This window comes from Phascolarctos cinereus, unplaced genomic scaffold (assembly GCF_003287225.1).
Source record: "Phascolarctos cinereus isolate Bilbo 61053 unplaced genomic scaffold, phaCin_HiC Scaffold_2;HRSCAF=192, whole genome shotgun sequence".
NCBI lineage: Eukaryota > Metazoa > Chordata > Mammalia > Diprotodontia > Phascolarctidae > Phascolarctos > Phascolarctos cinereus.
Window position 1 is genome coordinate 268,331,226 of NW_027555625.1, and position 27,420 is coordinate 268,358,645.

The following is a 27,420-nucleotide window of genomic DNA, read 5'->3' on the forward strand; positions in this document are numbered from 1 at the left end:
CCAAAAAAGCCCAGAGCCAAGGACTCCTCTTTCAAGTCTAGGTTGGAAGAATTTCTCATTCATTCCTTGGCAGATGAACCTGCTGTTTTGGAGCACAATTACAAGGGTTCACAGGTGCTGGATGAGAAGACAAGAGCCCAGTCCCTTTCCCAAGTCAGCACCTGGTGCTACCTCTTCTTCCTTTTCACCCTGGGAGCTGGTGCATAGACCTCACTCCCCTAAGCCCTCTAGTCGACAGATATAGCAGCCCGACCAAGGCACGTTTGGTGTCATACAAGAAATGAGTTTTATTCTCAGCCAAGAGACAGCGCAACAGATAGAAGTGACAGAACTGTAGCAGTCACTGGTACAGCACCCACACATCCACAGGAAGGGGGAGTGTCCTGCTGTCCCAGGCACGGGTGGGACAGTGAGGCTCAAAGAACACCCAGGCAGATGGAACACTTTTGGGGGTGGGGAATCCAGAGCAACAACATCCCCTTCTACTTGGGCAACAAAACCACAAGGACAGCAGATGGTTTGACTTCCAACCTGAGCAAGGCTGTGTTCGTGTGTGTGTGTGTGTATATATATATATTATATATGTATGTGTGTATTTCTAGATATTTATAGAAGTTCTGGGTGGGAGAGATAGCACAGAGGGAGCATTTTCTGAGCACAGGTTTTCATTAATGTCACACCTGGATATATGTCAGCTCACAACTATGACAGACCAAATCATGAAGTTTGGGAGGGTAGCCACCATCAGTCACAGAACAGCAGTAAGAGGATTGGGGACAGGGTGTCACCGAGGAGTAGGGAGCTGGTTATAGGTCGAAGGGGGGTCTAGGACTCTCAGGACGGGATGGACTTGCCTGACCCGCTCGGCTGGCAGTTGAAGAGAAAACAGGAAGGAAAAAAAGGAGGGGAAGAAAACTGATAAGGCAGGAAAACCATATATATGACCAAACTACTTCCCACCCCACCATTTGTAGCAGTTGAATGGGACAGAAAGGGAACTGGATTGCATGGAGAAAGGAGAGGAAGCACTGGAATGGAAAGGGAAGGTTGGAGCACCCAGAATGAGCAGAAAGAAACTGAGCTTTGGTAGGGACATGGCAGAAGAGGCTAGTTGGGTTCCACCCTCCTCACCAAAGAGCTAACATTTCCCCGCACATACTTACACTCTCCACTCACACTCACTGCACCCAAAGTGCCATATCAGGAGCTGCTAATTCACAGGCTGTGCCTCCTACATCCCCACAAGCCCAGACTTAACCCTGCTTGCCCTGAAGGAACCCAGAGGGCCCCTACCATCCATCCCTCCATGGTTTCTACCCCACCCAGCAAGAATCCAGCTGGAAATGTGGATTTAAAGCTTGGAAAACACTGGGTGAAGAGAGTTAAATCTAAAGGTGAGGCTCCATGGGGCAGGTGGCTGAGGATGCATCTGTCCCCTCAGGCAGTGATAGAATTCCTTGGTAGGGTCAGAGAACCTAAAGGTTCCTCCCTTAGTGTGATCATGCAATGGGTGCCAGTGGCCGACAGGCCTCAAAAGTTATAAGTCTAAGAGGGGAGGCTCAGCTGGTCGGGGGACAGCAGGTCGCGTAGGTGAGGCCGGGCCCTTCCTGCTGGGGAGAAGCAGAGTTAAGAGTCAGTGGGGCACAAATATATAGGAGAGGTTACTGATGCTCTGAGCTGCTCCATTTTAGGCTGGGCAAGAAGCCCAAGTTAGGACATCTATTGGAGGCAAGCAGGAAAATTCCCACGCTAGGTCATTAAGCAGAGCCCATGAGCCTAGGGCTACTGCTGCTCCCTCTTTCTCCAACTGCTGGTTATCCCACAGGATACCCAGGCAAAGATTTGATTGCCCTCTGGCAACTCGAGAGGATGTGTCTGTCCCTGGGTTATACACAGTACCATACCAAGGCTAAGAAACTGCCCTTGATTTGATGCCCTATGCCCACCCAGGCACTGGCAGAAGAGATACTAGTAGGCAAGTGGAGGCCCCATTGGAGCAGCAGACACAACAATAAGCCCAAATGAACTGGACCCAGGGCATGAGAAGTTCTACAAGTATCTAGTAACAGAGAGAATATAGAGGTCTCCGATATAATCGTCTTGTTCAGGGTCAACGTTGGGGAATACAGCTGGTACAACTAACAGACCAGCATGGTGTCCACAAGAGAGGGTAAACAAGCAAGGGAGTGCAGAGCCTACAGTGACTCACCACGGGCATCACCCTAGCATGTTTGTCCGAGTGATCTTAGCTTAAAGTCAATCCCGAAGGCAGTCTCCAAGGGACCAGGGATAAATGGGCTGCTAGTAGTGCTTCTGTATCAACGTTATGGCCTTTTAATCACCACCTGGGGGTTGCTGCTGCCTCCCTGAGTCACTGCTTGGATGCTTAATGCCAGTGGGAAACAAGAGCCCAGATCACAGGCTCTCAGGTACTTTGCTATTCTATATCTGAGAGTACTAAAACGGGGGTGGAGAGGTAAGTCTCCAACTCAGAGCCAAGCCCAAAAGAATCAAGCTTTCCCCAGAAACCCAAACTCAAACGACCTCTCAGCCACTGGTTACACCCCCCACCACACTTCCAACACTTTGTCCTCTGATGCCAGAAAGACCCTAACAGGAGGAATCCCTAAGTACAGACCTTATGCTGGCCTTGACAGCTTCCCAGAAGCTCCCGTTTACCTCAGCTAAGGGGGTACCTGCCTGCCCTACCTTTCCTGGGCATGGCACCCAAGCTTTGAAACCCAGAAAGTGGGCAAACAGCTGAGAAAGGTGAGAATGAGTCAGAGGTGATGAGGTAGTGCCCATAGAGGGCCAAGAGGGTAGAAAGAAGAGATCTGGAGCTGGAGGAGGGACTGGGTAGGACATCTGTTTGGAGCTGGGAGCCTGGCTTCCATGTCCTCTGCCTGGCCCTCTGTGGCTGCCCCCTCCCAAGGCAGGGAGCTGGCAAGAGTCAGGGGGCAGGGGATGGGACACACTGATTCATGCAGCACAGGCTGGGGGAGACCAGCACCTACCGTGGCGGCAGTCCTCAGGGGTCACTGATAGTGATTCTGAAAGACAACACGAAATCAACAGGGCAATTCACATTGATCAATGCAAGGGGCCAGGCTGGGCTGTCGGCAGGGGGGAGACACACGCACACGCACACGTGCGCACGCAACACACATGCATACACATGCACTGAGGCCCACGGCTTCACATGCACACTGACACAAATGCCCACAGGAACACCAGGTACTCTTCCTTTTCCCCCCACCCAACCCTTTACTTTGCTCTCACTAGCCTTTGCGTGCAGCAGGGGACCCAGACATGCATCCACTCAGCAGATAAATAGGAGCACACGTGTGGGCCTACTCACGACAGAGAAGCTTGCCCTTTTAGGAGCAGCAGGCACACAGAGGCATGTGCAAATGCTCACAGAGGGACACGCACCCTAACCCACATCCCCCAGGACCTGATCTGTCACAGGACTCCCAATAACCACTCTCTTTGCTCCCTGGTGCCTACTCGATCTAGGAAGCCCTGTTGGGGCAGTTCAGGGCACGGGACAGGGGTGTTGCTCTCCCATCAGAAACGATGTCCAGCTCCAGGCTCCCCAGCAAGAGGCTGCCAAGCTATAGGTTCAGACCTCTGAAAGGGGCCTTTCCTGGGGTGCCACATCTGGCTAAACAACTGCATGGCCCCATGCCCTCTGTATGAAGATGTACCCTCCCAGAGGGCAATGGGAAATATTCCTGCTCCAGACCCTAAAATAGTGGCCTTTTGTAAATTCACACTCATCAGACTGGTCCCCAGCTCCTCCCCTCCATGTGCCCTCTGCTCTGGAGAGGCTAGTTTTCTCACTGCCACCGACACATACCCTTCTCATTTCTGCCTCGGTATCTCTGTCCAAGCAGGCCTTCCCCAGCCTTATTCTTACAGCCCTATCAATTTTTTGCACATGGCATGCAGCCCTAGGGAGGAAGCTTGTCCCTAGAACAACATGAAGTTTCTATAATACTGAAGATCTGGCTTTTGATAGGGTGGAAGTTGCGGGGGGGCATGGCGCAGCTTCTAAGGGGAAGAAGGGCTCCAGGACACTAAAGATTTTCTATACTACTGAAGGACTGGCCACTGCAGGTGAACAGGAGAAGAAATACATCTCCAGGACAGGGCTGTCAGTGCCCTCTAAGTGACTTTAAAAATTTTTTTGCATTTTTTTAAAATTAAATTTTACTTTTTAATTAACAAGGACAAAGCTCCAGCAGCTTAACCCTAGTTACTGTTCTGCTCCTCTTTATTCCATCCCCCCTCCTCCTCCCTCATAATCCTTCAAGGTCCAGTTCAAATCCTACCTCTTTGAAGACCCCTCCAGCCTCCTCAAACCTCTCCTTTCTCTGAATTCCCATAATACATCTGGTCTGGACCACACTGGTTAGCTCTTAATTGACCTCTAATTGTTAAACACGTCTTAGCCACACTGTAAACTATTGAGAGCAGAGACTCTATAAGTATAGGGCTGTAAGCGTAGGTCAGAGTATGCATTGTGTATTCACTATAGCACCTAGGGGAACAGCAACCAATCCTAGCTCACCACACGGCCCTGAGGCCTGGTCTGCAGCCCTTTCTGACTCCCAGCAGTCCCAGGCTACTGTCCTTTGTTCTTTTTGGGCCAAAGAAAGAAGTTAATCTCTCTGTATCTTTTTTTTTTTTAAACCCAAGGCAAAAATCTGATTTCTACTGGGCAGGATGGAAAGGGAGGAAAAGGGGTCAGGAGACCTGGATTTGAATGCCATCCCCATCACTTACTAGCTGTGTGACTGTGGGCCAGTCCTTTCACTTCTCTTGTCCTCAATTTCCTCATCTATAAAATAAGGGGGTTGGGCTAGATAATCATTAAAGTTGCCTAACAGTTATTATTAGCTCTGTGCTAATAATAATTATTATTGGATAATAATTATTAGCTCCTGAGCTGCTGGTGGGGCACAGACAGGCTACTGTTCTCCATCCAGCCTTCAAAATTATGACTTGATGATGCTGATTTAATTTTGGTTCCTTACAGTGAACAGAACCAAAAGAAATCAGACTCAGGTTAGATTTCAGGAGGACCTACCTTAGGAAAAAGAGGGCTGAGATAGGAAATAGAGGATTTGGAACCTTTTTCCCTATGCATAGGACATGCTGGGGTAGGGGTCAGGAAAAAGTGTTGTCAGGATGCTCAAAGGCCTGTTAGCAGAAGGACAACCCAGGCATCCTGCTTCCCAGTCTTCCATATGAAAACACACTCTTGACATCCTCTTGTACATTCACATACGTGCACACCCACACAGGCCCCATATACCTTCCCCACTGCACACAGCCATGGCCTTTGCTCTAGGGGACCCGAAAGGCAGGCCGGATATTTGAACAGAGGTGGCCATGGGAGCAGCTGATAAGACTCAAGGACACTAGGGAAATGGAGGAAGGGATGTTGCAAGAGGGGAAACATCAATAGTGATGCTCCTTCCTTCCTGGTAGGGGATGCTGAAGCATTCCCTCACCAGGCCTGACTTCAGACTGAAGTCACTCATTTATACAAGGGGAGGAGGCAGAAGCTTTTCAGGGTGCCTCAGAGGGCTGTAATGAACACAGCCCTAGCACCTCTGATCCAAGGCAGAAAGCTCAAGGCAGCCCTAAGGGGTGCCCAGCTCCCAGTGTCCCCCCTCATCCACTGAGGGATGTGGATGGGCACAGGTGCCCTGTGACCAGGGTATAAAGAAGAGTGGTGGAGGGGAGGAGAGAAAGGAATGAGATCAGCTTGCAGAGAAATGACAGAGGAACTGGGCAAGGGGAGGAGGGCAGAGATGAGTGAAGGTAGGTGAGGAAGTGCCATGCACCCAGGACCCCAGATCTACAGCCCACTGAGTCATTACAAGGCCTCGTGGCCCTTAGGCGGCTTCTACTGGATGAAGGCATAGAACAGCCCGGACTGAACCCTTGTCAGGCAGGCAACACCCCTCCCCCCATTCCAGGCCCTTCTATTAGGGATTAAAATTAGATTATAGTAGATTGAAAGCCACCTCCTAGTCCTCCGGAGGCTAGCAGCTTTCCTCCTCTAGCTACATTCCTGCCCTCCCACCCCAGACCCAGGATTCCTGGGCAGTTCCTTCCTGCCCACCAGAGAACTCTACAGCCTTCCTCAGGCCCTGCAGGTGTAGGAGGGCCACAGGCCCAGCTGCTTCCAGCCCTGGAAGCCCAACCCTTCCCTGTCCTCTGGGGGTGGCGCTGCTGCCTGGAGTGCAAAGGGCTCCCGGTGCATCAAGAACACTGCCCAGCAGACCTAGGCAAAGTCCCAGAAATGGTACTCTGCCCTCATTGTCCTGAATCCAGAAAGGTGGGGACCCCAAGGCAGTTCCCTCCCCTAGACCAGCCTCCCTCCGCTCACCTGGGAACCCCCGGGGGGGCGCGGTTGGGCCTTGACGGCACCTGAGGGGGTGGTCCGAAGGGGTCAGGGGAAGCCCCCGGCCGGGAGGGCACGGGGGGCGCCCCCCCCAGGGCGGACCCAGCAGGCGGAGGCCCAGGAGCAGGGCCCCGGGAGCCGGGCCGGGCTGGGGGCACGGCGGGGGCTCGCCTTTGTGGGGTGGGGCTGGACGTGGGCGACCTGCGGGGGGGGACGCACAGAGAGAAGGAACGGGAAGGTGAACGACCGCACCCCCAGAGCAAACACAGCCCGGACCGGCCGGTAGTGCCCTTCCTGGCCAGTGGTCCGCGAGCCCCGCCTACGATCCCCTCCCACCCGCCTGCTTGCTCCTCCCCATCATGCCTTCTTTGAGCAAGCTCCACCCCGCATCCCAGGTCCCCGGTGAGCCCTTCCCCCTAGCTCCAGCAGGGAGCCCCCGAAGCCCGCCTCCCTCCTGCCCCGGGGTCGGTCGGGGTTAGGGGGCGGCCGGACCCGCCCCTGGTACCTGCGTCCGGCCGGTACACTCTGCACCTGCAGCCAGGAGTCGTCCACAGGCGGGGGCATGGGCGTGCTGATGGTGGTGGTGTTGATGTCTCCGATGATGCCCAGGGCCTCTTTCAGGGCGTGGTACATGCGCAGCATCTCATCTCTCCGCTGGGCCTGCTCAGCAGACTCCTCCATCAGCGTGTTCTGGTCCCCACACGAGTACAGGTTGGCCAGCAGCTCCGAGTGGATGAAGTCCTTGGTCTGAAAGCAGAAGGGTGCATACAAAGACCTAGGAAGGTGCAGGGCTTTGGGGCTTGCCAAAAGCCAGTCCAGCCTGTCCCTCAGATACCTGACATGCTGCTAGGCCTGAGCAGTCCTTGGGCAAGTCACTTCTCCCTCTGATTCTGTTTTCTCCTCAGCAAAAGGAAGATGGTCAGTAAGGCCCCCATTAGGCAACTAGGTGGATAGAATCAAGGAGACCTGAATTCAAATCCTGCTTCAGCTACTTACTAGCAGTGTGACCCTGGGAAAGCCACTTAACTCATCTCAGTTTCATCTCAAAAATGGTGATTTTAATAGCACTCGCCTCATAGGGTTGTTGTGAGGATCGAATAACCTATGTAAAGTACCTTGCAAGCTTCAAAGTACAATAGTTATTATTATTCTAGCTTTAATAACTCTATGAGCTTGGCAAAACATTTTCAGAGGTTCAAAAACACAGAATGTTAGGAAGGAATCTAAGAATACAGTATATATAAAAGAATGTCAGAGCTGAGAAATGTTAGAACATGAAAGTTACAGGTGGTAGGGATGGTAATCCCTGGTACAATCCTCTCCATTTATGAATGGGAAAACTAGCATCCAGAATGGGTTAGAGACCACATCTCTCTCATCAAACAGACTGAATCTTTCCAAAGCGGGGTGTGGGGGGAAGGAGAAAGGGAGAAGAAGGTTGGGAGTAAGAGGTCAAGAATGTGTGTGTATGTGTGTGCTTGCTCATGGGTTAAAGGCAACTGTGGGAAGACAGAGCTAGCTGAAGCATGTTGAGGGCTGTTATGAAAAAATAGAGCTGGAGTTCCTGGGTGTACCCACATCCCCAGATAATGTCCTAAAAGCCAGAAAGAGTGTAAGAACCATTCTTGGTTCACAGGCCATACAAAAACGGGATGGGCAGGATTTGACCACAGAGCATAGTTTGCTGACCCTTGTCCTAAAGCAAAGCTGAGAAACACTGAAAGATAAGCCCAGCTAAAAGATGTACAGAAAGTGTTTTGAAATAGGGATTTTATGAAGCTAGAGAGGTCTGAGAAATCATTCCACAGAACCATAGCTCTACACACCTACGGGAACACCATTAAGAGACAATGAGTCTCAGAGGATGTCACACAAATGACTGGGTGTGTGCAAATAATTTGGTGCCTTCTCTTATGGGTGCCAGGACAAGAATACTTCCTTGACCAAAGGGAAAATCTGGAGCCCGGCCACAAGCTCAGCGTACATACGTGTGCTCTCATTCTTCAGTCATTTCAGTCATGTCCAACTCTTCGTGACCTTGGCAAAGACACTGGAGTGGTTTGCCGTTTCTTTCTCCAGCTTATTTTACAGATGAGGAAACTGAGGCAAACAGAGTTAGGTGACTTGTCCAGGGTCACAAAGCTAGGAAGTATCTGAGGCTGGATTTGAACTAAGGTCTTCCTGATGCCAGGCCTGGTGCTCTAGCTGCACCACCTAGTTGCCCATATACATGATGAGCACTGTGCATAAATGAACAAACACCCATCTTTGTTAGGTGTTGCTTCCCTTCATCTGTTGGCAACAAATGGGTCCTATTTTGGAAATGGATTCTGAGCTATGGTGTAGTGGAAGGGCCCTGGATCTGGAGTCTGAACATTTGGTTTGAATCCTGACTCTACTAATAGTGTAACTATGGGCCAGTCACACTCACCTTTCTGGGTCTCAGTTTATTCATCTGTAAAATGGGGTAGGGGGTGGACAAGATAGTCTCTATAATTTCTCACCAGCTCTAAGCCCTATGATCTATCTTTCTCTCTTTCTCCTCCTTCTCCCATCAGATTAGGAGCTTTCCAAGGGCACAGGAATTATTTTCCCAATAAAAGTTTTTCTAGAGTTTTTCTAAGGTCAGGATTTCCTCTCCCTAACCCTCCACAGGCAGCTAGGTGGTGCAGTGATAGAACACTGGACTTGGAATCAGGAAGACTTATCTTCCTGAGTTCAAACCTCAGACCCTTATTAGCTGCGTGACCCTGGACAAGTCACTTAACCCTGTTTGTCTCAGTTTCCCCATCTGTAAAATGTGCTGGAGAAGGAGATAGCAAATCACTCCAGTATCCTTGCCAAGAAAACCCCAAATAAGGGCACGAAAAGTCAGATATGAGGGGTGGCTAGGTGGTGCAGTGGATAGAGCACCGGCCCTGGAGTCAGGAGGACCTGAGTTCAAATCTGGCCTCAGACAACGTAACACTCACTAGCTGTGTAACTCTGGGCAAGTCACTTAACCCCAATTGCCTCCCCCCCAAAAAAAAGAGTCAGATATCACTGAAATGACTCAACAACAAAGCCCTCCTTCAACTAGAGCCCCAGAGAGGAATGCGAGGCTAGGGGTTGGGGTGGGGTAGGGTGGGATTTGATCTGGTTATTCTGTACTCCTAGAAAGCTTCATCATGGTGTGGAGGTGACCCTGCACCCTCAAAGACTAGCAGATAGTCAAGAGTCATTGAAGTCCATTGGCAAGACAAAAATCAGGACAAGTGGCGATGACCCAGCACGCAGCATAGATTCTACCCTCCAAGGGGCACCTGCCATAGCTACAAGGTGAGCCACAGCTAGCATAAAGCTATCAAGGAGAAGTTGTAGCTATGCGTCAAGAGTCTTACTGGCATCCTGAAATCAAAATTCTTTTTTTTTTTGGTTTTGTTGTTTTTGCTTGGCAATGGGGTTAAGTGACTTGCCCAGGGTCACACAGCTAGTAAGTGTTATGTGTCTGAGGTCAGATTTGAACTCAGGTCCTTCTGAATTCAGGGCCAGTGCTCTATCTACTGCACCACCTAGCTGCCCCTCTGAAATCAAAATTCAATGGGAAGAACACGTTTAAAACAACACCTATGCAATATTAACCTTCACATACTCTTTCAGAGCTTTAAAATAGGCCATAAGATTTGGAAAGTATCTCAACAAAACCCTATATAACAATGACATACAAGTCATGTCACCCTAAGGCAGCTATATAAAGATGAACACTGCCTCATCAAAAAGAAAGAAGATGGAATAGACATTCTCAGGGCACATGATAAACAAGTTAAAAATTTATAGAAATACTTTTGGAACAAGATATTATTTCACTAAGCACTAGGAATGGCTGAAAATAGGCATATACCATGGATTTGTCATAACTGAAAATAGTTTTCATCTGAATATAGCATATGAAATAGCTAAAATCCAAGAGTAGAGTCAAAGGACCCTCCATGGGCGACATCTACATGAATTCAAACAACCAAACGTTAACACAGGAGGACTAAAGAAATGACCAAGCCATGCGAACTTATTTATAAAAATAGAAGGGTTCATTATGAGAATTCAGAACCAAGTCATTACCACAGAAATTATAGATAGGTTGTTCTTAAGGAGCCCAAATTTATTGATCAATGCAGATTATGCTTTACAAGGAAATGGTAGAAATTAGGCAACATATAACTGCAGCTTGCAAAATTTTGCACCTACATAATACCTAGTAAGACATGAGCTGACAAAGGAAAATTCTACTCATTAGGTAGAAAATTATTTATAACAACTTTTTATGTGGTGGCAAAGAATTGGAAATGAAAGGGATTATTGATCATGGAATGGCTAAACAGATTATGGTATGTGAATGTAATGGAATACTAAAGCCTGGAAGACTTGAATTACTGCATAGTGAAGCGAACAGAACCAGAATTACAATTTATAAAATAAAAGAACATTATAAAGGTAAAGAACTCTGAAAAGGTTATGAACTATGGTCAAGGCAATGACTAACCATGACTCTGAAAGTCTGAGGAAGAAACATGTTAACCATCTCCTGACATCTTCATCAGAAGATGATGGATTTAGGATGTAGAGTGGAACATTTTGTAGAATGAGTCATGCTTTTTGGACATGGTCAATGCGGGAATTTGTTTTGCTTGACTATACATATACAATTGTTACTTAACTATGTTGCTTGACTATGTATCTTTTTCTTCTTTTTTCAATGGGGGAGGAGATGGGAGGGAGAGAAGATAGATTTTTGTTAACGAAAATAAAATAAAACTTTTAAAAAGGAAAGAAAAACCCTAGAGCCCCAGTACTTATAACTGACTTACGTTGTTTATCATGAGATGCATGATAGTTTTGGGCATGAGGTCACGGATGGTCTTGTTCACGATGGCCATGTAGGAATCCACCAGGTTGCGAATGGTCTCCACCTGCCTTTCCAACTGAGGGTCCATGGAGTGCATGAAGTTGTCTGAGCCATTCTCTTCTGTCTCGCTGGCCTGGGGAAGGATGGGGGAAATCCATCATACTAGAATGACCTCTGTCCCTCACTCTGGTACTGCCCCCAGGCTCACTTTGGAGAAGTCGAGGTTACACTTATCATTCAGCCCCCTCTCATTCCCTTAGCAAGTGGGAGGATAGAATCTGGGCAAACTTCAAAGCTCAGGTTAAATTCCATCACTCCCAGGAAGTGCTTCCTTACTTTCCCCTTCATCTGATCTCATAGCCCTTTATAATCCTTTTATGAATTTATATTCTAATTTTTATCATACTTATCGCAATACACTTCTCATCACTCCTACCAAATCATTAACTCCTTGGGGGTAAGGACCCTATCTTGTAAGACCTCTGTATCTCACCCACACCTAGCCCCTCGCAGCCTAGCAGGGTTTTGTACCTATTGACATATAATAATAAAAAATCACTATTTGTTGAATGGAGGTACTTACTTTCTCCTTGTCCTGTGGGACCATCAGGAAGCAATGCCGAAGTCCAGGTGACCACAGTATCATCACACAGAGTGAGCAGGAACAAAGAAGCAGCAAAGTGGGAGAGATTCAGTGGCCCAGGCAAGGAAAATGGCAATAACCTGAGGCTAAAGGTCTTAACTTGGGCTCCATGGCCCTTTCTGGGGTCTGTGGAGAGAGCTCCTGGAGGTCTAAGAGCTTGGATTGGGAAAAAGAAAACCAAACCCACACATCTTTATTTTTACTGAACCTCAAATTAAAATTTTGCATTTTCCTCAATGATTTAAAAACATTATTCTGAGAAGAAGTCTGGGTTATACCAGACGGCCGGTGGGATCCATGAAACAAACAAACAAAAAAGTCGAAGAACTCTTGGTCTAAAGGAAAGGATGGGAGGCTCCTTGAGGGGAAAGGGGAGTAGGCCTGGGAGAGGGACCTGAAGAAAATGCTAGAAATAATAGTTGATGGGAGAAAATATCAAAAACCATCAGAAAGGGACATATGTTGCTGGGGAATCACCTGAAATTGCTTCCAGATTAGAGGAAACATAGGAAACTGCCCTGTCTGTGACAAAAAAGGAGGTGTAACAAAAAACAAAAGTCAGGGAAAGGGAAGGGTTATGGAGAAATAGGAATTCTCTTTTTCTCAGAATAGACTATTTAATTCCTGCCCTTTCCCCTGGCTCCCGCCACTACTACCCTGGGATTTCTGGGGCTACCAGGGGTAGCCCTGTCACCTTGGAGACCCTAGGCCTTGGGCAGTAAGCAAAAAGGGGACAGAAGGGTAAAAGGCAGGGAGGTGTCTCTTGATATCAGATTCTTTGGGCAAGCAGGGACTCTCAGGACATTGAAGAGAGTTCTGGCCCAAAGGAGAAAGGGCTAAGAGACACTTCCCAGATAGGCTTTCGCATCTACTATGACAGGATAGCACAACTGGGGTCCCTCACATGCCAAATCAGGGAGGCAGGGCCCTAACTCTCTTGTTTTCTGCCCACGAAGCCTGGACTCACCCCAACTCGCTCTGGGTATACCCCAGCCCTCAGGAAAGATGCCTTCCAACTGTCCACCTCCTCCTGAGTTTCACAGGCCAGCTCCAGCTGTCGGTAATCCTTGTAGACATTCCTATGGAACGACACCCCACCCCCACCCCCACCCCAGGTAGATAGTGAGTAGAATACACCCAGGTATCCTGGCTCTCAGCCTCAGTTTTCTCTTCAGATCCCCTCTTATCCTCTGTCCTATCCAAAAGAAAAAAGCCAGTGTCTGGGCATCCTCCAAGGCCCAAGGCACAGGCTGCTCTGTGAAGCCATCTGCAATCCTTCCCACCCTACCAAACTGGGAATGATGCTTCCTCCAAAGTGCTTCATAGCACTTTGCATCTTCCATGCATTTATCATATTCTGATTTGTATTCTATTCATCTGTGCACGTGTTTTATGGGGGTGCTAAACTCCCTGAAGGCAAGACTTGGAGGGATACTCTCTAGGTGCCTGGGGACACGTGACATTTTGATACCTCTGTTCAGTGTTGAAGAGGGCAAAGATATGCTTGCTGGACATAAAGCCCTTTTCCACATCTCGGAGTTTCAAGTTATCCACAGGGAGCATATACTTTTTCTCCTTCTCCTAAAAATGGAGAAGATAGCAGAGGGTTAAGATAGTGGAGGGTCAAGCCCAGGGTCATGCTGAATGCTCCCCAGGGAGGGAGCCTTTTCCTGACCCAGACAGTTCCTGGCTCTCAATGGAAGATTGAGCTTTGGTAGCTTTTGCATATCCCAAAGTGGGCACCAGAGGGCACCATCTGCTCAGTTTCTCCAAGATAATGCCAACCTGAGATGCAATTGGGAGAGCCACTGGGGCACAAGAGTGAAGTTGGGAGAGGGAGGAGGAAGGGTGTATAGGAGGTGGGAGGTGGTCCCAGGCCACTTGCTAGACTGTGTCCTCACACCCTATTTTGTATATGCCCCTCTGCCCCTTAGCAGTGCCATTGTCTGAGCTGAGGAGCCCAGGGGAGAAAAAGGAGACTCGGGGCTACATGGTTTCCTCTATTCTACCAGCACAGCAGCTCCAGTGGTGTCCAGTGCTTCTTTGTTCCCAGGGAGAAGGCAGAGGCCACAGCCCCAAAGTCCCAGAAGCCAAGCTGTGTCTGCGACTCCCCTGCTCTAGCCCATCCTCCTTAGGGCAAGGAGACAAGCTGCCAGTTTTGGCATCCATAGCCCAGCTAGGCACATAAGCAGCCCAGAGAGAGGCCACTCTCAGGCAGCTCTCCCTAGGGGTGGCCTGAAGCCAGCTGCTGGCCTTCCAAGATCTATCCCAACTCCAAATGAGGAAGGGCTACCTGAGAGGTCCAGGTCCTCCTGAGGCTCTACTCCCTTACCGCCTCCCTTCCTCCAGTCTCCTGGCCATCCCTCCAGCTCACCCCTTTCCAGCCCTGGCTCTGGGCTATAGGACCTGGTTTAGATCAGCCCTCTGACTTCATTTCCTGAGTGCTGAGACAGGAAGGGGGGGAGAGCAGCCTGCCCGGGGGCCCCCAGCTTCAAAGGACTGGCTCAACCCCCAGCCCATGTGTTAGCAATCAAGAGGCTCTATGTCAGAGTGTGTGTGTGTGTGTGTGTGTGTGTGTGTGTGTGTGTGTGCTGTGCATGATGGTGCAAGAATGTGTGTATGTAGAGGGGAGGGAGGGATGTAAACAAGTGGGTGTGCAAATCTGTAGTGGTGGGTATGAGGATTAGGGTATAATTATATTTGTATGTCTTGCGTCTGTGAATCCTATATATGTGCGCATGTACGGTGAAATCTGGAATGGAGTCCTAGGGACAGAGATTTGGTTGGCTGGGTGATAGGGCCAGAGACCACCTCCCCATCCTGCCACTTGGCAAATGTACCGAGTCTGGCTTAGATCAATGGGGCAGGCTGGTATGTTTATGGATTCACATGTATTGGCATTTGGTGGAGGAAGCATATATGGGTTCCTCTGTGTTGGCATGTCTCTGCTGGGTGGGTTGGGGTATGTAACAAGTTTTAGGAGGTGAGGGAGGTCCTTTTAGAAGACCTAGGCCAATTCCCCAGAAGGTGCTGAAAACATGTTAAAAGTCTCATTTGCCTCAGCAGGGAGGGAAGTGTAGGAGGGGGAGATCACTGTCTCCCTTGCCTTCATCCTTCTGCAGTGATATGGTAACTGGTAACTGGAAGCTCTCCCTGTCTGGCCGGTTCCAATTCCCCCCTTCACTCCTGGGCCCCAGTGACCAGTTCCTCCTCAATTTCACATAAAGCTCTCTTTATCCTGGGCAGGGCAGCCCCAAAGAGGAGAGAGTTGTGGGGCTTCAAGGGGGGAGAGAAGAAAGAGGAGGAGGAGGAGGAGGAGGAGGAGGAAGAGGAGGAGGAGGAAGAGGAGGAGGAGGTGGTGGAGGGGAGGGAGAAAGGGAGGGAGAGGAAGTGGGACACATGGCCCAGAGAACATCTGGAATCATTAGAGGGGGGAGGCCAGGGCTGCCGCCAGTCGGGATCCCCTGTATTTCTGGGCTTGGACACCAAGGTACAGAAACTGCCTCTTCTCCCCCCCAGCAACCTTATCCCTTCTTACTTCCTGTTCTCCCCAGCCCCTGGGCTCCCCTCCCGAAGGCCCCTCCTTCCCAGGCTCGAAGCTCGCCCCTGCCACGTCAAATGAGACAGAAGGGGAGCTGGGAGTGGAGGGGGGACGACGGGGCGGGAGGCCTCTGCGGCTGGGGGCGGGGAGAGAGGGGGCTCAAATCACAGAGACCTGGTTTCAGGGGGCGTCTGCACTCCAGAGGAGAACTGGACAGACTCAGCAGCAGCAGTGGCAGCAGCAGCGGCAGCAGCAGACTGTGCCCGCCACTGTAGTAGTGGGAGCTAGCGAGGTGGGGAGAGGGGAGAAGGGACACAGGGAGACTCTGGTCGCCTGCCCGCCGCCACCCTGGCCAGATGCTACAGCAGGACAGAAGGACACAGACTCCACTCCGTCTACCCAGTGTTTAGACTATCTGTTCAGGACTCCAATATTGTACAGTAGTCTGCACATTGGTTAGGCTGGGCTGGGCTACACACGGTGTCGTGCCCGCGGGCATGGAGGTGGCATTGTGCGGCACGGGAGAGGATCGGAGCCAGAATCACCCTCCCACCTCTTCTCCAGATGCCTGAGACTTCCTACCTCTTCTCTTCTCCCTTCAACTCCTGGTTCAGGGAGGAGGTGGGGGGGAAGAAGGGGGAGGCAAGGGGGGGGGTCAGGGAGGGTAAGGGTTCTGCTTTGCATGGAGCTGAGCTGCCCATGGGAGAAGCCACTGGAGGAAGGAAGGGGGCATGCATGGTAAAGAGCCAGAAGGCACATGATGGAGCCCAGTGGTCATGCCCTGGAGCTTGGGGTGGTCATGGAGGTGGGGAGTTGGAGAGCCTGCTCCTAGATCCGAAAAGAGTCCTTAAGGTCTCTGAGAAAGGGCTAGGTTTGTGGTAGATTGCTGCCGGTTACAAGACTACCTCATTCTGAAACAGTTTCTCTCCCTTTTACTCCCTTACTTCCCCTCCTCCCCTTCCCCCTCCACTCCGCAAATAACTTTCTTAGGACAGAGTAGAAGGTGCTGTCCATGGAACCCAGGGTGGGGGGTGGGGGTAAGAATGAACCCCTGACTGGACCCCAATGGTCTCTCAGTCACTCACAAATACATACTCACACCCTTCCCCAAGCATACACTTATACCACCAAATATTCCCAATCATTCATCTCAAACACACACAAATACTCCAGCACAACACAGTACACACACCATCAGCAGTCTCAACACATTCTGGTCCCCAAACATATTCACATCCCACACACTCATGCCCCCCAAAACACACTTATATTCCCCCAAACATACATTCATACTCTCACGAGCATATTAGCATACTCATCTCCCCAAAACATACACACCTATCAGACTTAAAACACTTATGACTCCAAATACACACATACATACATATGCTCATGTGCATGTGCACACACACACACACACACACGCCTTCAACACTCATTGATCAGACACACACACATTACACATAGAATTCTCCAAAATGCACTCACACCCTAAATGAACCCAGTGAAGCATTCCCCAAATACACAATCCCATTTTCTATTCCTCTCAAGTGTGTACACATGTGCACGCACACACATACACACACAGTTATCTAACAGTGTGCCATATAGTCACACCCAAGCTTTCATCATACCCTTCCCATTCCAACATAATCCTGGCGGGGGGGGGTTGGGTTTGGGATGTTTGACTATCCCACAGGTTCATCTACACACTCACATACACATGCTTGTGGGCCTTCATGCTTGGTGGCCTAGAGCCATGAGGTGCTGTTGTTACAATGAGGGCTGACTCCTTCCAGCCCACAGCACCTCTTCCCCACCCATAGTCTGAAACAGCAAAGGTCTAAAGGGATCCAGGGGTGTTTTCTCTGACAGCAAGACCTGAGGAAAGACATAAGCACATATCCTGCTTTTCCCCACCAGCTCAGCCTCTGTTTCCATCCGTTTTTTAAAGGGGGTTCTGGCTAGGGAAAATGGCCCAGACACCCCCTCCATTCTGCCCCCACAAGGAGGGGGTTGGGAGGACTCCCTGGGGTGACTGCAGTTACTACTGCCCCACCCCAGAGGAAGAAATAGGAAAACAACATATCCTAGAACGAGTAGACTCAGGGGAGGGGGTCAAAGAAGACAGAAACCAATGACAAGAATTTAAGGGAATCAGAAATCTAAAATCCCTCTTTTTCTGACATCTCTTGTTGAGAGATTTCCCCCCCAAACACCCCATCTTCCCCCTAGTTCCCCACATGATGGAAAAGACCCATTCCTTCCTCTCATCCAAACTCCTCCCCACTTCTTTGCCAGCTGAAGTTCATTACCACGAGTTTTCCCCCCTTCCCCCATTCTCGGGACTCCTCCCGGTCACCTCTGGAATCCAGATGTTAGAGCCAAGCAGCCAAGCTCTTAAAGGAGCCCAAAGGCAAAAGCAGGGATGTAGGAGATATGGGGGAGAGGTCTGGTGCCTTGAGGGGGAGGGGGGCTTGTATAGGGGACATTGGGAAAGTCTGACAACTCCAACCTTCCAAAGTAGAGGAGGTGGAGCCTTGTGGAGATGCTTGACCACGGGGTGTGGGAGGGGGCTGGGGGGAAGGGGTTAACAAGGGTGCTGGGCTCATATGTGTCATGGGCCTGTGGGGCCACAAAAGAGGAACGCCCTGAAGCTGGGAAAACAGGAAGGCAGCTGGGCTCGGGGCGAAGAGTGGCATAGCAATCCCTCTCCATCAACTATCTCCGGTGGCCCCTACGGCCTCCTACAACAGAAAACGCCCTCTCCTGCTCCTTCCTTCTCTGCTAACTTGAATGCTTTAAAGCCCAGCTCAAACCAACCCTGTCCTCCTCCAAGAAGCCTTCCCTGATTAGCCCATCTCTAATGGTCTTCATTCTCCCCCCACTTGGCACACACAGCCTCAGGCCTCACTACATGTTTCCAAGTGTTTTGTCAGTGTTTTCATGTTTCCAAGGTTTGCTGGAGTTCTCTATGTTCTCTTTCTAGGCCCTGCCCCTCAATCCTTCCCCTAGGGGTTTTGGGGATATATAGAAGGGAGGTTTGCCCTGGAGAGCAACCAATTCCTTCTTGCACCCTGCTCTCCCCAATAGCCTGAGTTAATATTATATGGTCTGGACTCTGGGCCCAGGCTAACCACCTAGACCTGCAAGGGTGGGTCCTTCTATTGGCACCCCCAAGATTTATATCCACTCAAGATTCATTAGATGGGAAGCCCACTGGACACTGCCAAGGGGCCGAGTGGCATCACAGGTGATTTAGACCTGCACTTCTTAAACTGTGGGTCTCCACCCCATATACTGCAACCCCACAGTTCAAGAAGTGCTGAAGGGGTCACAAGTGGAAAAAGTTGAAGAAGCCCTGGTTTAGAGTAGATTACATCTAGTCTGACTCTAAGATTCCATGATTCTAAGATGTCTTACTATGGCCCTTCCTAAAGGGTGGAGTGAGGCTGTGGGTATGTAGGGAATACATCCTGTGTCCTGCCCCTTTGGGTAGACAGTCTCCAGGCCCCCTCTGGTGGGTACTCACCTCATCATCCTTATACCAGGACAGGTTTTCAGCCGTCAACACAAACCAATACTCCTTGGAGCCACCCTTCATGATGCCAATGTTGTTGATGGTCAGCCAGCCCTTCCGGATCACCTGTGGCACCCCAGGGAGTAGAATCGGATCAATGGGGGAAGGAAGGAGAGAGGGGGAACTCATTCTCTCCCTGTTGAGATTCTCAGAGAGGGAGAGCAAAGGGAGCTAGAGCCATAAACACAAGTCAGGAGAAACTAACAGAGCTAAAATGCATGCCCTGCAGCTTACTACCTGTGTGAATAAATGACTACAAGTCATTAATCTCTTTAGGACACTGTTTGCTCATCTGCAGAATGACATATGGACTATACGGCCTTTGAGGTGTCTTCCAGCTGAACCTAGCTCTCCAAAATCCAACTCCAAGGCCACATCTGTCATGAAACCTTCCTTGATCCCCACAGTTGGATTTTCTCTCTCCCTTCTACCAGCTCTCAAGAGAGGGAGCCTTTGTCCCTCTCTGGTACTAGATCTCAGCGGTAGAAGGGGCCTCCACCACCGTCTAGTCAAATCCATATGTCATCCCTCAGAGAACCATCATTAACAATCTCCAGGGAGAGAGAACCCACAACCTCCAGAGTACATTTGCCAAACATTGTACTATTAGTGATTCAGGTGATTGATGTCTTCTGCCCCTTTCTAAGCTATAAGTTCCCTGAGACGTTCATCATTTTTACTTTTGGAAAGCTCACAATGCTTTACTTATAGTAGGTGGTGTTCATTCAGTCAAGGCTGCCCCTGAATTGTCCCATCCCCACTCCTGGAGGACTGGATAGTCCAGTGGGAGGAGGTGCTGTTTAAGCCATGACTATCCAAGATTTTCATAGAGATCGCTGACTATTAAAGTACAAATCACAGGCAGCATATTTAAATTTGTAATAAAGAGCTTTTTAACCATCAGAACTGACCAGAAGTAAAGACGGCTGGCCTCATGAGGTAATGAGCTCCCTGTCACTGGAAGTGCTCAAGTAGAGGTTGAATGACAACCTGTCAGGAATACCGTAGAAGGCATTCTTGCACTGGATGGGAGTTGGAGAAGATGATATCAAAGGTACCTTCAGACTCTAAGACTCTGTGTAGATTAGGTAAAGGAGTAGGGGGAGATAAACGCCAAGGGCTTGGCCAGAGATAGTCCTCAAGTCACCTCACCTCAGAATTTCTTTTAGCAGGGGACCTCATTGGGGTGGGGGTAGAGGGAGGCAGTCAGGTAGTGGATGGAAGGAAGCCCAAGCCCTGGGACCCTAAGGGACCTGACTCCTTCCCCATATGTTCTCCTTCCCCCGATCCCAATCCCAATCCACAGTCAACTGTTGAGCACTGAGGGCTGAATGCTGAAGATAAATTATGATAAATATTCACTTAGGCATGGCAGCCTTTTTACCTCAAGAAAGGTCACCACTGCCCATTGGTGCCTCACTGAGCTCACACACACACACACACACACACACCCCTCCCAGAATGTACTACTCCTCCCTCCCCATGCCACCCTACCTCTGTCCCCTGCTTCCATCCAATATGAAAACCTAGCCATCCTTTCAAGTCCTGCTCAACTAGCACTATATCCATGAAGCCTTTCCTGATTTGCTGCTCCCCCTCCTCAGTGGTAATAAATTTTTCTTCCTCAAAGCCGACAGCAGTCTATTTTGAACTCTTCTTATACATGTACATGCAACAAGAATTATTTTGTCCAATCCGCATATGCGTCACCTCCCCTTACTAGACTCTGAGTGCTTGTCTTTACACAGAAAATGCTTGATGCTCATTGCATTGAGTTAAACTGCCTTACACTTAGAAGTGGGGTGTGTGTGTGTGTGTGTGTGTGTGTGTGTGTGTGTGTGTATAGGCTCAGGGAGTTAGAACCTATAATCTGGTTTTTTTTTTTGGAAGGGGTTTGAGGGATAGATTTATCACTTTGGGGTGGGGGAGGGTATCTAAGGGTAAGCCCAGGCAGCCCTCAGTCTCTCTTGAGTCAGTTGAAGGCAATTAATGGTGGCCCTTAGAAAGTGAGACCCTCTAGTGTACAAGGCTCCTCCTGTCTGCCACTTGCCCGGAGAAGCCCCTGCTTCCCACCTCATCTTCTCACTAATATATTCAAGACAATCTGTACTTTCCCATAGACAGGAAAGTCCCCTGGAGTCCCTGGGCTGATAGGAAAGCCCCCAGGGATTCTCGGGGGCTCTAATGATGAAAAGAGGACATTCAATAGATGAAAAGTTGGCCTCAGGTTCCTGCAGCCTCTTCTTAAGACTTAAAGTGCTTCTCTTGTGTCCTATTTTTCCTCACTGGCACCCCTAGGGGAAGGGGAAAGAATGATCCCCAAAAGAAACCAAGTCCCAGACCATCACACCTCAGAGGAATGAGACTTCTTGTCATGTGTGTTAGTTATAAGGGTTCACCCATGGAAGGAGTACTAGACTGAGTGGCAGGACACTAGGGTCGGTGTCTCTAGCTCTGCCATTCACCGGCCATGTGGCCTGGGACAAGCCTGAGCCTCAGTTTCCTCACATGTATCTGACACTAGTCCTTGCCCTGTGCACCATTCAGGGCTTGAACGCTCTCATCTGAGGGCCATGTGAGTTTGTGTGTGAAAGTGCTCTGGAAAAGGTGCTGTGCTTTGCTGGCATGAGGGAGAAGGCACAGGCTCTCCACTTGGGCCCTCCACAACACGATGGTCCCAAGCTTCCTTTCTAGCCACAACTTCTCCAGCTTCCTCTACCTGAAGCCAGCCCAGACTCATGTGGTCCTATCTGTCTTCTTTGGCTCATCAGTTCTCCCCTAGCTGAAGTCAAGCTGTCCTTAGAGGCCTAGCTCCAGCTTCACCACCTTGACAAAGCCTGGCAGCCTGATGACCTCTCCCTTCTCCCTCTCAGTCAGGTGCCTGCCCAGCGCAGCACCTGGCGGACCTCTTGCATTAACCTGGTATCTATCTTTTCACATGTTTATGTCTTGTCCCCCCACCCCCCAACAGAATATAAGTTCCAAATGCATTAATGTATGCAAAATGCACTACGTAGCCATGACCCATTGTGACTATTAAAGGCAGGGACCCTTTTGTATATACCTTTTATCAACCCTCTTGGTGTCTAGCATAGGCCTAGGAACATACGAGGCATTCAGTAAAGGTGTTGTTTGCCTGCTTTCTATCCTTCTCTAGCACAACTAGCACAGGATGGAAACATAAGCATGTGACACCCCTTGTGGGGCACAGGCCTGTGCCACACAGTAACTACACCATCTCCTAGCTCCTCCTCCCTACAAATGGAGTTCCCCCAAGCAAGTCCCCCACATCCCTCCCAACCCCAAACAGTGACAGTGCTGACACTCACCAAAATCTCGTCCTGAAAAGAAGTAACCACAGCAACCGCCATGGAGCATCGGGGAGAGAGGAAAGACCATTACTTGAGAGCTGCCTAGTCAGAGGGCATATTACTGGCTGCCATGAGCACACTCCCAGATGCTAGAGTTCTCCCCAGGGTTGACTGGCCTTGGCAAGGGGCCCTATTGGTGCTATCCTGGGTCAAAGGAGGCCCTGGGCCCTCTGGCCCACAGTCTAGCTTCCTAGGGCTACGATTGTCCAGTTTGATTGCACTTGACAATTGGTCCATTAAAAAGTGGGGAGCCCCCATAGCAAAGCCTGAGAGGACAGGGCCCAACTCTGGGGCAAGGCACTCACCAGTCTGCAAATTTCTAGTCCCAAATTTCTGATGCCCTCTGAGTATCTGAGGATGCTAGGCTCTAGGGATGGAGCCACCCAAGCTAGACCCTATTCCCTGGCAGGACAAGAAATAGGTGCCACTTACCTGGTTCCCCGATGTCTTTTTCTTATTCATCTGGCTGCTCCTCTGCTGGGCACTGTCAGGGAAGAAAGAGGAGCTCCCTTAAGGTCTGAGGAGCAGAACTCTTGCCATCTTGTCATCATCTGCCCTCAGAAGCCCTCATTGACCTCTTCTCTTATGTCATGTCATGCAAATGAGACTCAAAGGATTGAAGGTGAGTGCATCTTGGATTTCTGATGAGGCTCCCCAACCCCGCCCACCCCTCCTGCAACCCAGCATCATTCTCCGGTATGTCAGTAGAAAGTAATCTCCTTGGGGGCAAGGATTGTTCCCTTTTGTGCTTGTATCCACAGCACCTAGCCAGTACCTGGCACATAGTAGGCACTTATAAATGCTTGCTGCTTGACCAAAGGTAGTCAGAAGCCCAGGGAAAAGTTGAAGGGCAAGTGCCTCTTACAGAGGGTGGGGAGTACTCACTTAGCAAAGCCAATGAAATCTTCATGGTTGGTGTTCATATAGGCCAATTCAATGTCAATGAGAAGCATGACCTGAGAGAAAGCATGGAAGTCAAGAGTGTGAATGATGGAGGTAGAGTTGGATAGATGAGGAAAAAAGAGAAAGAGATGGGTGGAAATGTGAAGGAATAGATTGATGAGAAGGAGTGAAATGGAAAGAGACAGAAAAAGGAAAGGTAGGACAAAGAAAGACAAGAGAGAGGTAGGAAGGTAGTGAAATGGGTGAGACAAAGACAGAAGAAATAGAAAAGGGAGCAGGAATAGAAAGGGAAGATTTCATGCACAAGGGAATAAAACAGAGTGGAAGGAAGGGAGAAGAGTAGAAGCCAAGGGAGAAGCAAGTACCCGCAAGAGCCTCACCTGGTCCTTGGTCTTCCCCTCTCGCTCACGGATATGGGTGGTGACGATGCGTTCCATTTCTTCTCGTAAATGGGGGTACTGCTGGAGCTGGGGACAGGGGAGAAAGCCACGTACACAAGGGGAACATGGACATGGACATCCCTGTGCCCCCTGGGAGGCCTGGTGGGCATGGGAGACAGGCCTGAGGCAGAATGTCCATCTTTAGGTAACACCTTGCCTGTGGGGCTAGGCCCCAAGTATACTTTGGGGGAGAGGGTATAGCTAGATGGCTCTGAGCCAGAGGAATAAGCTGGAATAAGGCAGATGTTTCCTTCAAAAGCCACATCCCTAGATGAAGTGAAGTGCCAGGTTCAGCTCCTGTCCCCTCATCATAGAATCTCCCCAAGATGTTTTAGGAGAGGGGAATGGAGGGGTGGTTTACAGAACCCATGGGAAAAACACCTCAGAAACCAACATCCTCCTTGGTGGCCATGTTGGAAGTGGTAATCTTAGGGATTTCCATCTTAGACTGAGGAAGTCTGTGAGGGAGAGTGGAAATTGATGGCTTGCAAAGCCCTCAATGGCTTTAGTACCACCTACATCCTCTGGGGTCCTTAAGGGAGAACACACAGACCAGAAACTGAAGCCAAGGGTGGGTCAGAGGTTGAGGAAGCATTGGGAAAAAGAATCAGACCAGGAACTACTCCCTGATTCCAATCAATGACAGCCTAGGCCAGGAGGTATGAGAAGCCAGGGCCATGGGCATGAGACAGGGGTAGCTGTCAATCACAGGTGCAAGATGACATGCAAGAGCTGGGGGCCTAGAACATGCAAAGGTGTAGAGGAAGACCCAAAGCCTGGGGGGTGGGAGGAACAGGACATGCGCAAGTGGGGTGCCAGCAGCATGGGCAGTACCCCATGGGGACATGGCTCAAGCGTCAGCCCTCTCCATGAACTCTACCACACCCTGCCTGCCACTGCCTCTCCTTCCTTCCCATGCCCCTATTCTAAATGCCCTGAGTCCCTGAACACTTTCTGCAGGGTAGCCAGATGGCACCTATAGGCAGGGCCCAGGTATGTCTTATAGGCTCTCCTCCCAGAGGCCCACCTACTCTTTTCTAGACTCATGAACCCTCCCATTTTGTCCTCTTTCCTCTCCACTAAGAAAATAGGGCATGCAGCTACTGTTGAGGGAAACCCAGTTTTTAGAGATAGCTGGGGCCCAGCCAGGGCAAGGGTGCCCAGGTCAAATGCTAACAGGACCATATGGGAGGGCAGCAGGGCAGGAGCAGAGGAGGAAAGCCTCTGTCATTCCTAGCATTCTCTCCTCTTCTGGGCACACTCACCCAAAGCCCAGGCAACTTCCCAAATGAGAATCAAACCATTACTTTGTCCATTTAGGTGAGCAGTCCACTTTCCAAAGGCCACTAGCATGTTCTCCCAAAAGAGGGAGAAGGCCCTGCAGAGTGTGGGGGCTCTCAAAGCTAATCCTACTTATTGGCATTGGGGTCATCATTGAGCCAATGCAATACTGTGAGGGTTAGTTAATGGGTAAAAAGCTGCGGAAAACAGGGCTGGTTCACTCTTGTTGCCAAATGAATCCTCCATCTATCTATCCCTGCTTCCTATCTATGCCCCAGTGCTAAGCACACCTGCTTCTTCTGCTGTGACATAGCCCTAGCCCCTCACACCTCCCCTCCCCCTCCAAGATTCCTTCATCTTTGCCACCCAAACCTTCTTTCCATGTGAGGAATTAGGAGGATCAAGGCTGCCCTGCCCAGGCAGAGGCCAGAGAAAGAGAAGGGCCAAGCTGAGGGCAGAGGTTGAGGAGAAGCAGGCAGGGGTTCAAGAGGGAACAGGCAGAGAATGAAAAGAAGACAGAAAGGACAGAAAGAGACAGAAAGAGAGCGTACCAGTGGCAGGCTACGCAAAACGAATCCTCTTCCACCGGCTTCCCCAGGACAAGGGAAGGCTGGGGTTTCCTTGGTGGGACATATAACTGGGGCTGTGCCAAGGGCGTGGAGGGTGGGGAAGCTACAAAATTAGGCTAAGTCTGGGACTTTTAAAATGTGAGTACATTCACCTAGGCCTTGATGACTCAAAGGACATTTCCCCCAACAAGATCCTCAGGCCCTGGGATGGAGGTATGGAAGCCTATTTATCAGGAGCAAGGATACTGAATACAGCTCTGCCATTGGCTCAGGAATCCGTAGGCAGTCCTGGATTTCCTTTTGAGACCTGGGCCAGCTGTCCTGGCCAGCGCCTTTGGAGTGGTGTGTGGCTCCCTCTCCTGGTCCCTTGTGGCCCAGGTCCCATTTGGGGGTTGGCAGGGTGGGGGTGGGGTGACATGGGAAGAGAGGAGTGTCTCCAGGGATAAAGAGTTTAGGGCTCAAAAACCAGAGACTAGAGAGTCTCTGTCCCTCTTACCACCAAGTATCCTACCCAGTTCAAAGTTCCCCTTACTGTGATTTCCACCCCCAACCCCACCCCCTTGCACTGAAAGGCCAGAGAGATGAGGGGCAAAAAGAAGATGAGGAAGACAGAAAGAAATTATTCACCTGAAGGCAGCCCCCCCCAGCCCCTGTTCTCTCTGTTTCCGTGCCAGGACCTGCTGGGCAGGAGTCACTAGGAGCCGTGGGAAGTGCATGGAGGTGGGGGCAGGCAGGTGAGAAGGCAGATGCCAGTAGGCACAGGCCCCAGTGTGGGTAAGGGTGTTCTTTAGCCAGGCCAAGTGGGAAGAGTGTGCAGAGAGGGGCTGTGTGGGTGCCCAAGGTAACAAATGGACACTCAGGGACGTTTGGGCATGAGGGTAGTCAGCACAAGAGGGCACAGGAGTCCCTTATGTGGGAGCGGTGGCAGCACGAGACTGCCCGGGGTGGGGGCATAAGCACATGAGGCCTGGCATTGGGCCGCCATCTTTACCTTTGCGCTACACTTTCTGATGGTGGCCGTGAGCTCACTGACTACCATGTCCACACACTTGAGAGTGGGTTCCTTCAACTTCTGCACCTGTTTTTTCACTATGGCTTCAAAAGCAAGATCAGGTGTGAAGAGCCCCGTCCTGCACCCGGGGAGGAGCCCAGCCAGCAGGCCCAGGAGGAAGAAAAAGAGAGACAGAACCAAGCAGGGAGGCCGGGAGGTTAGGGAAGAGGGAGAGCCACAGGGGATGAGAGAGAGACACAGACACAGAGAGGGGGGAGAGAGAGACACAAGGCAAAGGTAAGAAATGAGACTCATCCTTCCCGCCCCACCCCCCAGGTGCTACCAAGTACCAGGGGGCTTGGTGGGCTTTGTGGTAGGCAGCCGGGGAAGCCACTGGGCTGAAGAAGCAAGGCCCCTTCAGGAGTGCACCCACCTGTCCTGGGCAGCCACTGGCGCCATACCACCCAAACCACTCACGCTTTGCACCACAAGACCAAATAGGGGCTTCCGTGGAGCTAGGACCGTGCCTTTCATCCCACATTCCTACTTGGGTACCAGCCTCCTCAGTGTTGCCCCAGTGGGTCTGCCTGGGCTCTAGCTGGCCCTGCCCAGGTTTCACACATACCACCAACCTGCCGAGCCCCACGTTCCTGCCTCCCACGTCCTCCTCTCCTGGCTGAACCTGTGAGGGTGCTTCTCCTCCCCATTCTCCTCATGGGATATTCCCAACCTCCCCCTGGGCCTTGGGGTCCTCGGCTCAGAAAAAAGAGAAAGAGATGGAGGAGGAGAAACAGAGAGAGA

The 27,420-nt window shown here is 50.4% G+C and overlaps 1 protein-coding gene across 14 annotated transcripts in view; it reads right to left on the minus strand.

Annotated features, from left to right (window-relative positions):
• Window positions 1-276: 276 nt before the first annotated feature.
• The window catches only part of DNM1 (dynamin 1), a 64,327-nt gene continuing 37,183 nt past the window's right edge, over window positions 277-27,420 (minus strand). The window contains exons 10-23 of one of the 14 annotated variants that reach the window (XM_020965651.2): window positions 26,620-26,758; window positions 23,719-23,805; window positions 23,321-23,391; window positions 22,868-22,919; window positions 22,394-22,405; window positions 19,017-19,130; window positions 13,415-13,524; window positions 12,911-13,022; window positions 11,884-11,895; window positions 11,263-11,433; window positions 6,924-7,165; window positions 6,404-6,619; window positions 3,015-3,050; window positions 277-1,607 (exon numbers count right to left, since the gene is read on the minus strand). In XM_020965651.2, coding sequence (XP_020821310.1) covers window positions 3,029-3,050; window positions 6,404-6,619; window positions 6,924-7,165; window positions 11,263-11,433; window positions 11,884-11,895; window positions 12,911-13,022; window positions 13,415-13,524; window positions 19,017-19,130; window positions 22,394-22,405; window positions 22,868-22,919; window positions 23,321-23,391; window positions 23,719-23,805; window positions 26,620-26,758 — 1,360 coding nt within the window. In that variant the 3' untranslated portion in view covers window positions 277-1,607; window positions 3,015-3,028. Of the gene's footprint in view, window positions 1,611-3,014; window positions 3,051-6,403; window positions 6,620-6,923; window positions 7,166-11,262; window positions 11,434-11,883; window positions 11,896-12,910; window positions 13,023-13,414; window positions 13,525-19,016; window positions 19,131-22,393; window positions 22,406-22,867; window positions 22,920-23,320; window positions 23,392-23,718; window positions 23,806-26,619; window positions 26,759-27,420 lie in introns of those variants that run through there. The other 13 variants (XM_020965649.2, XM_078150025.1, XM_020965646.2 and 10 more) reach the window with 13 other exon arrangements.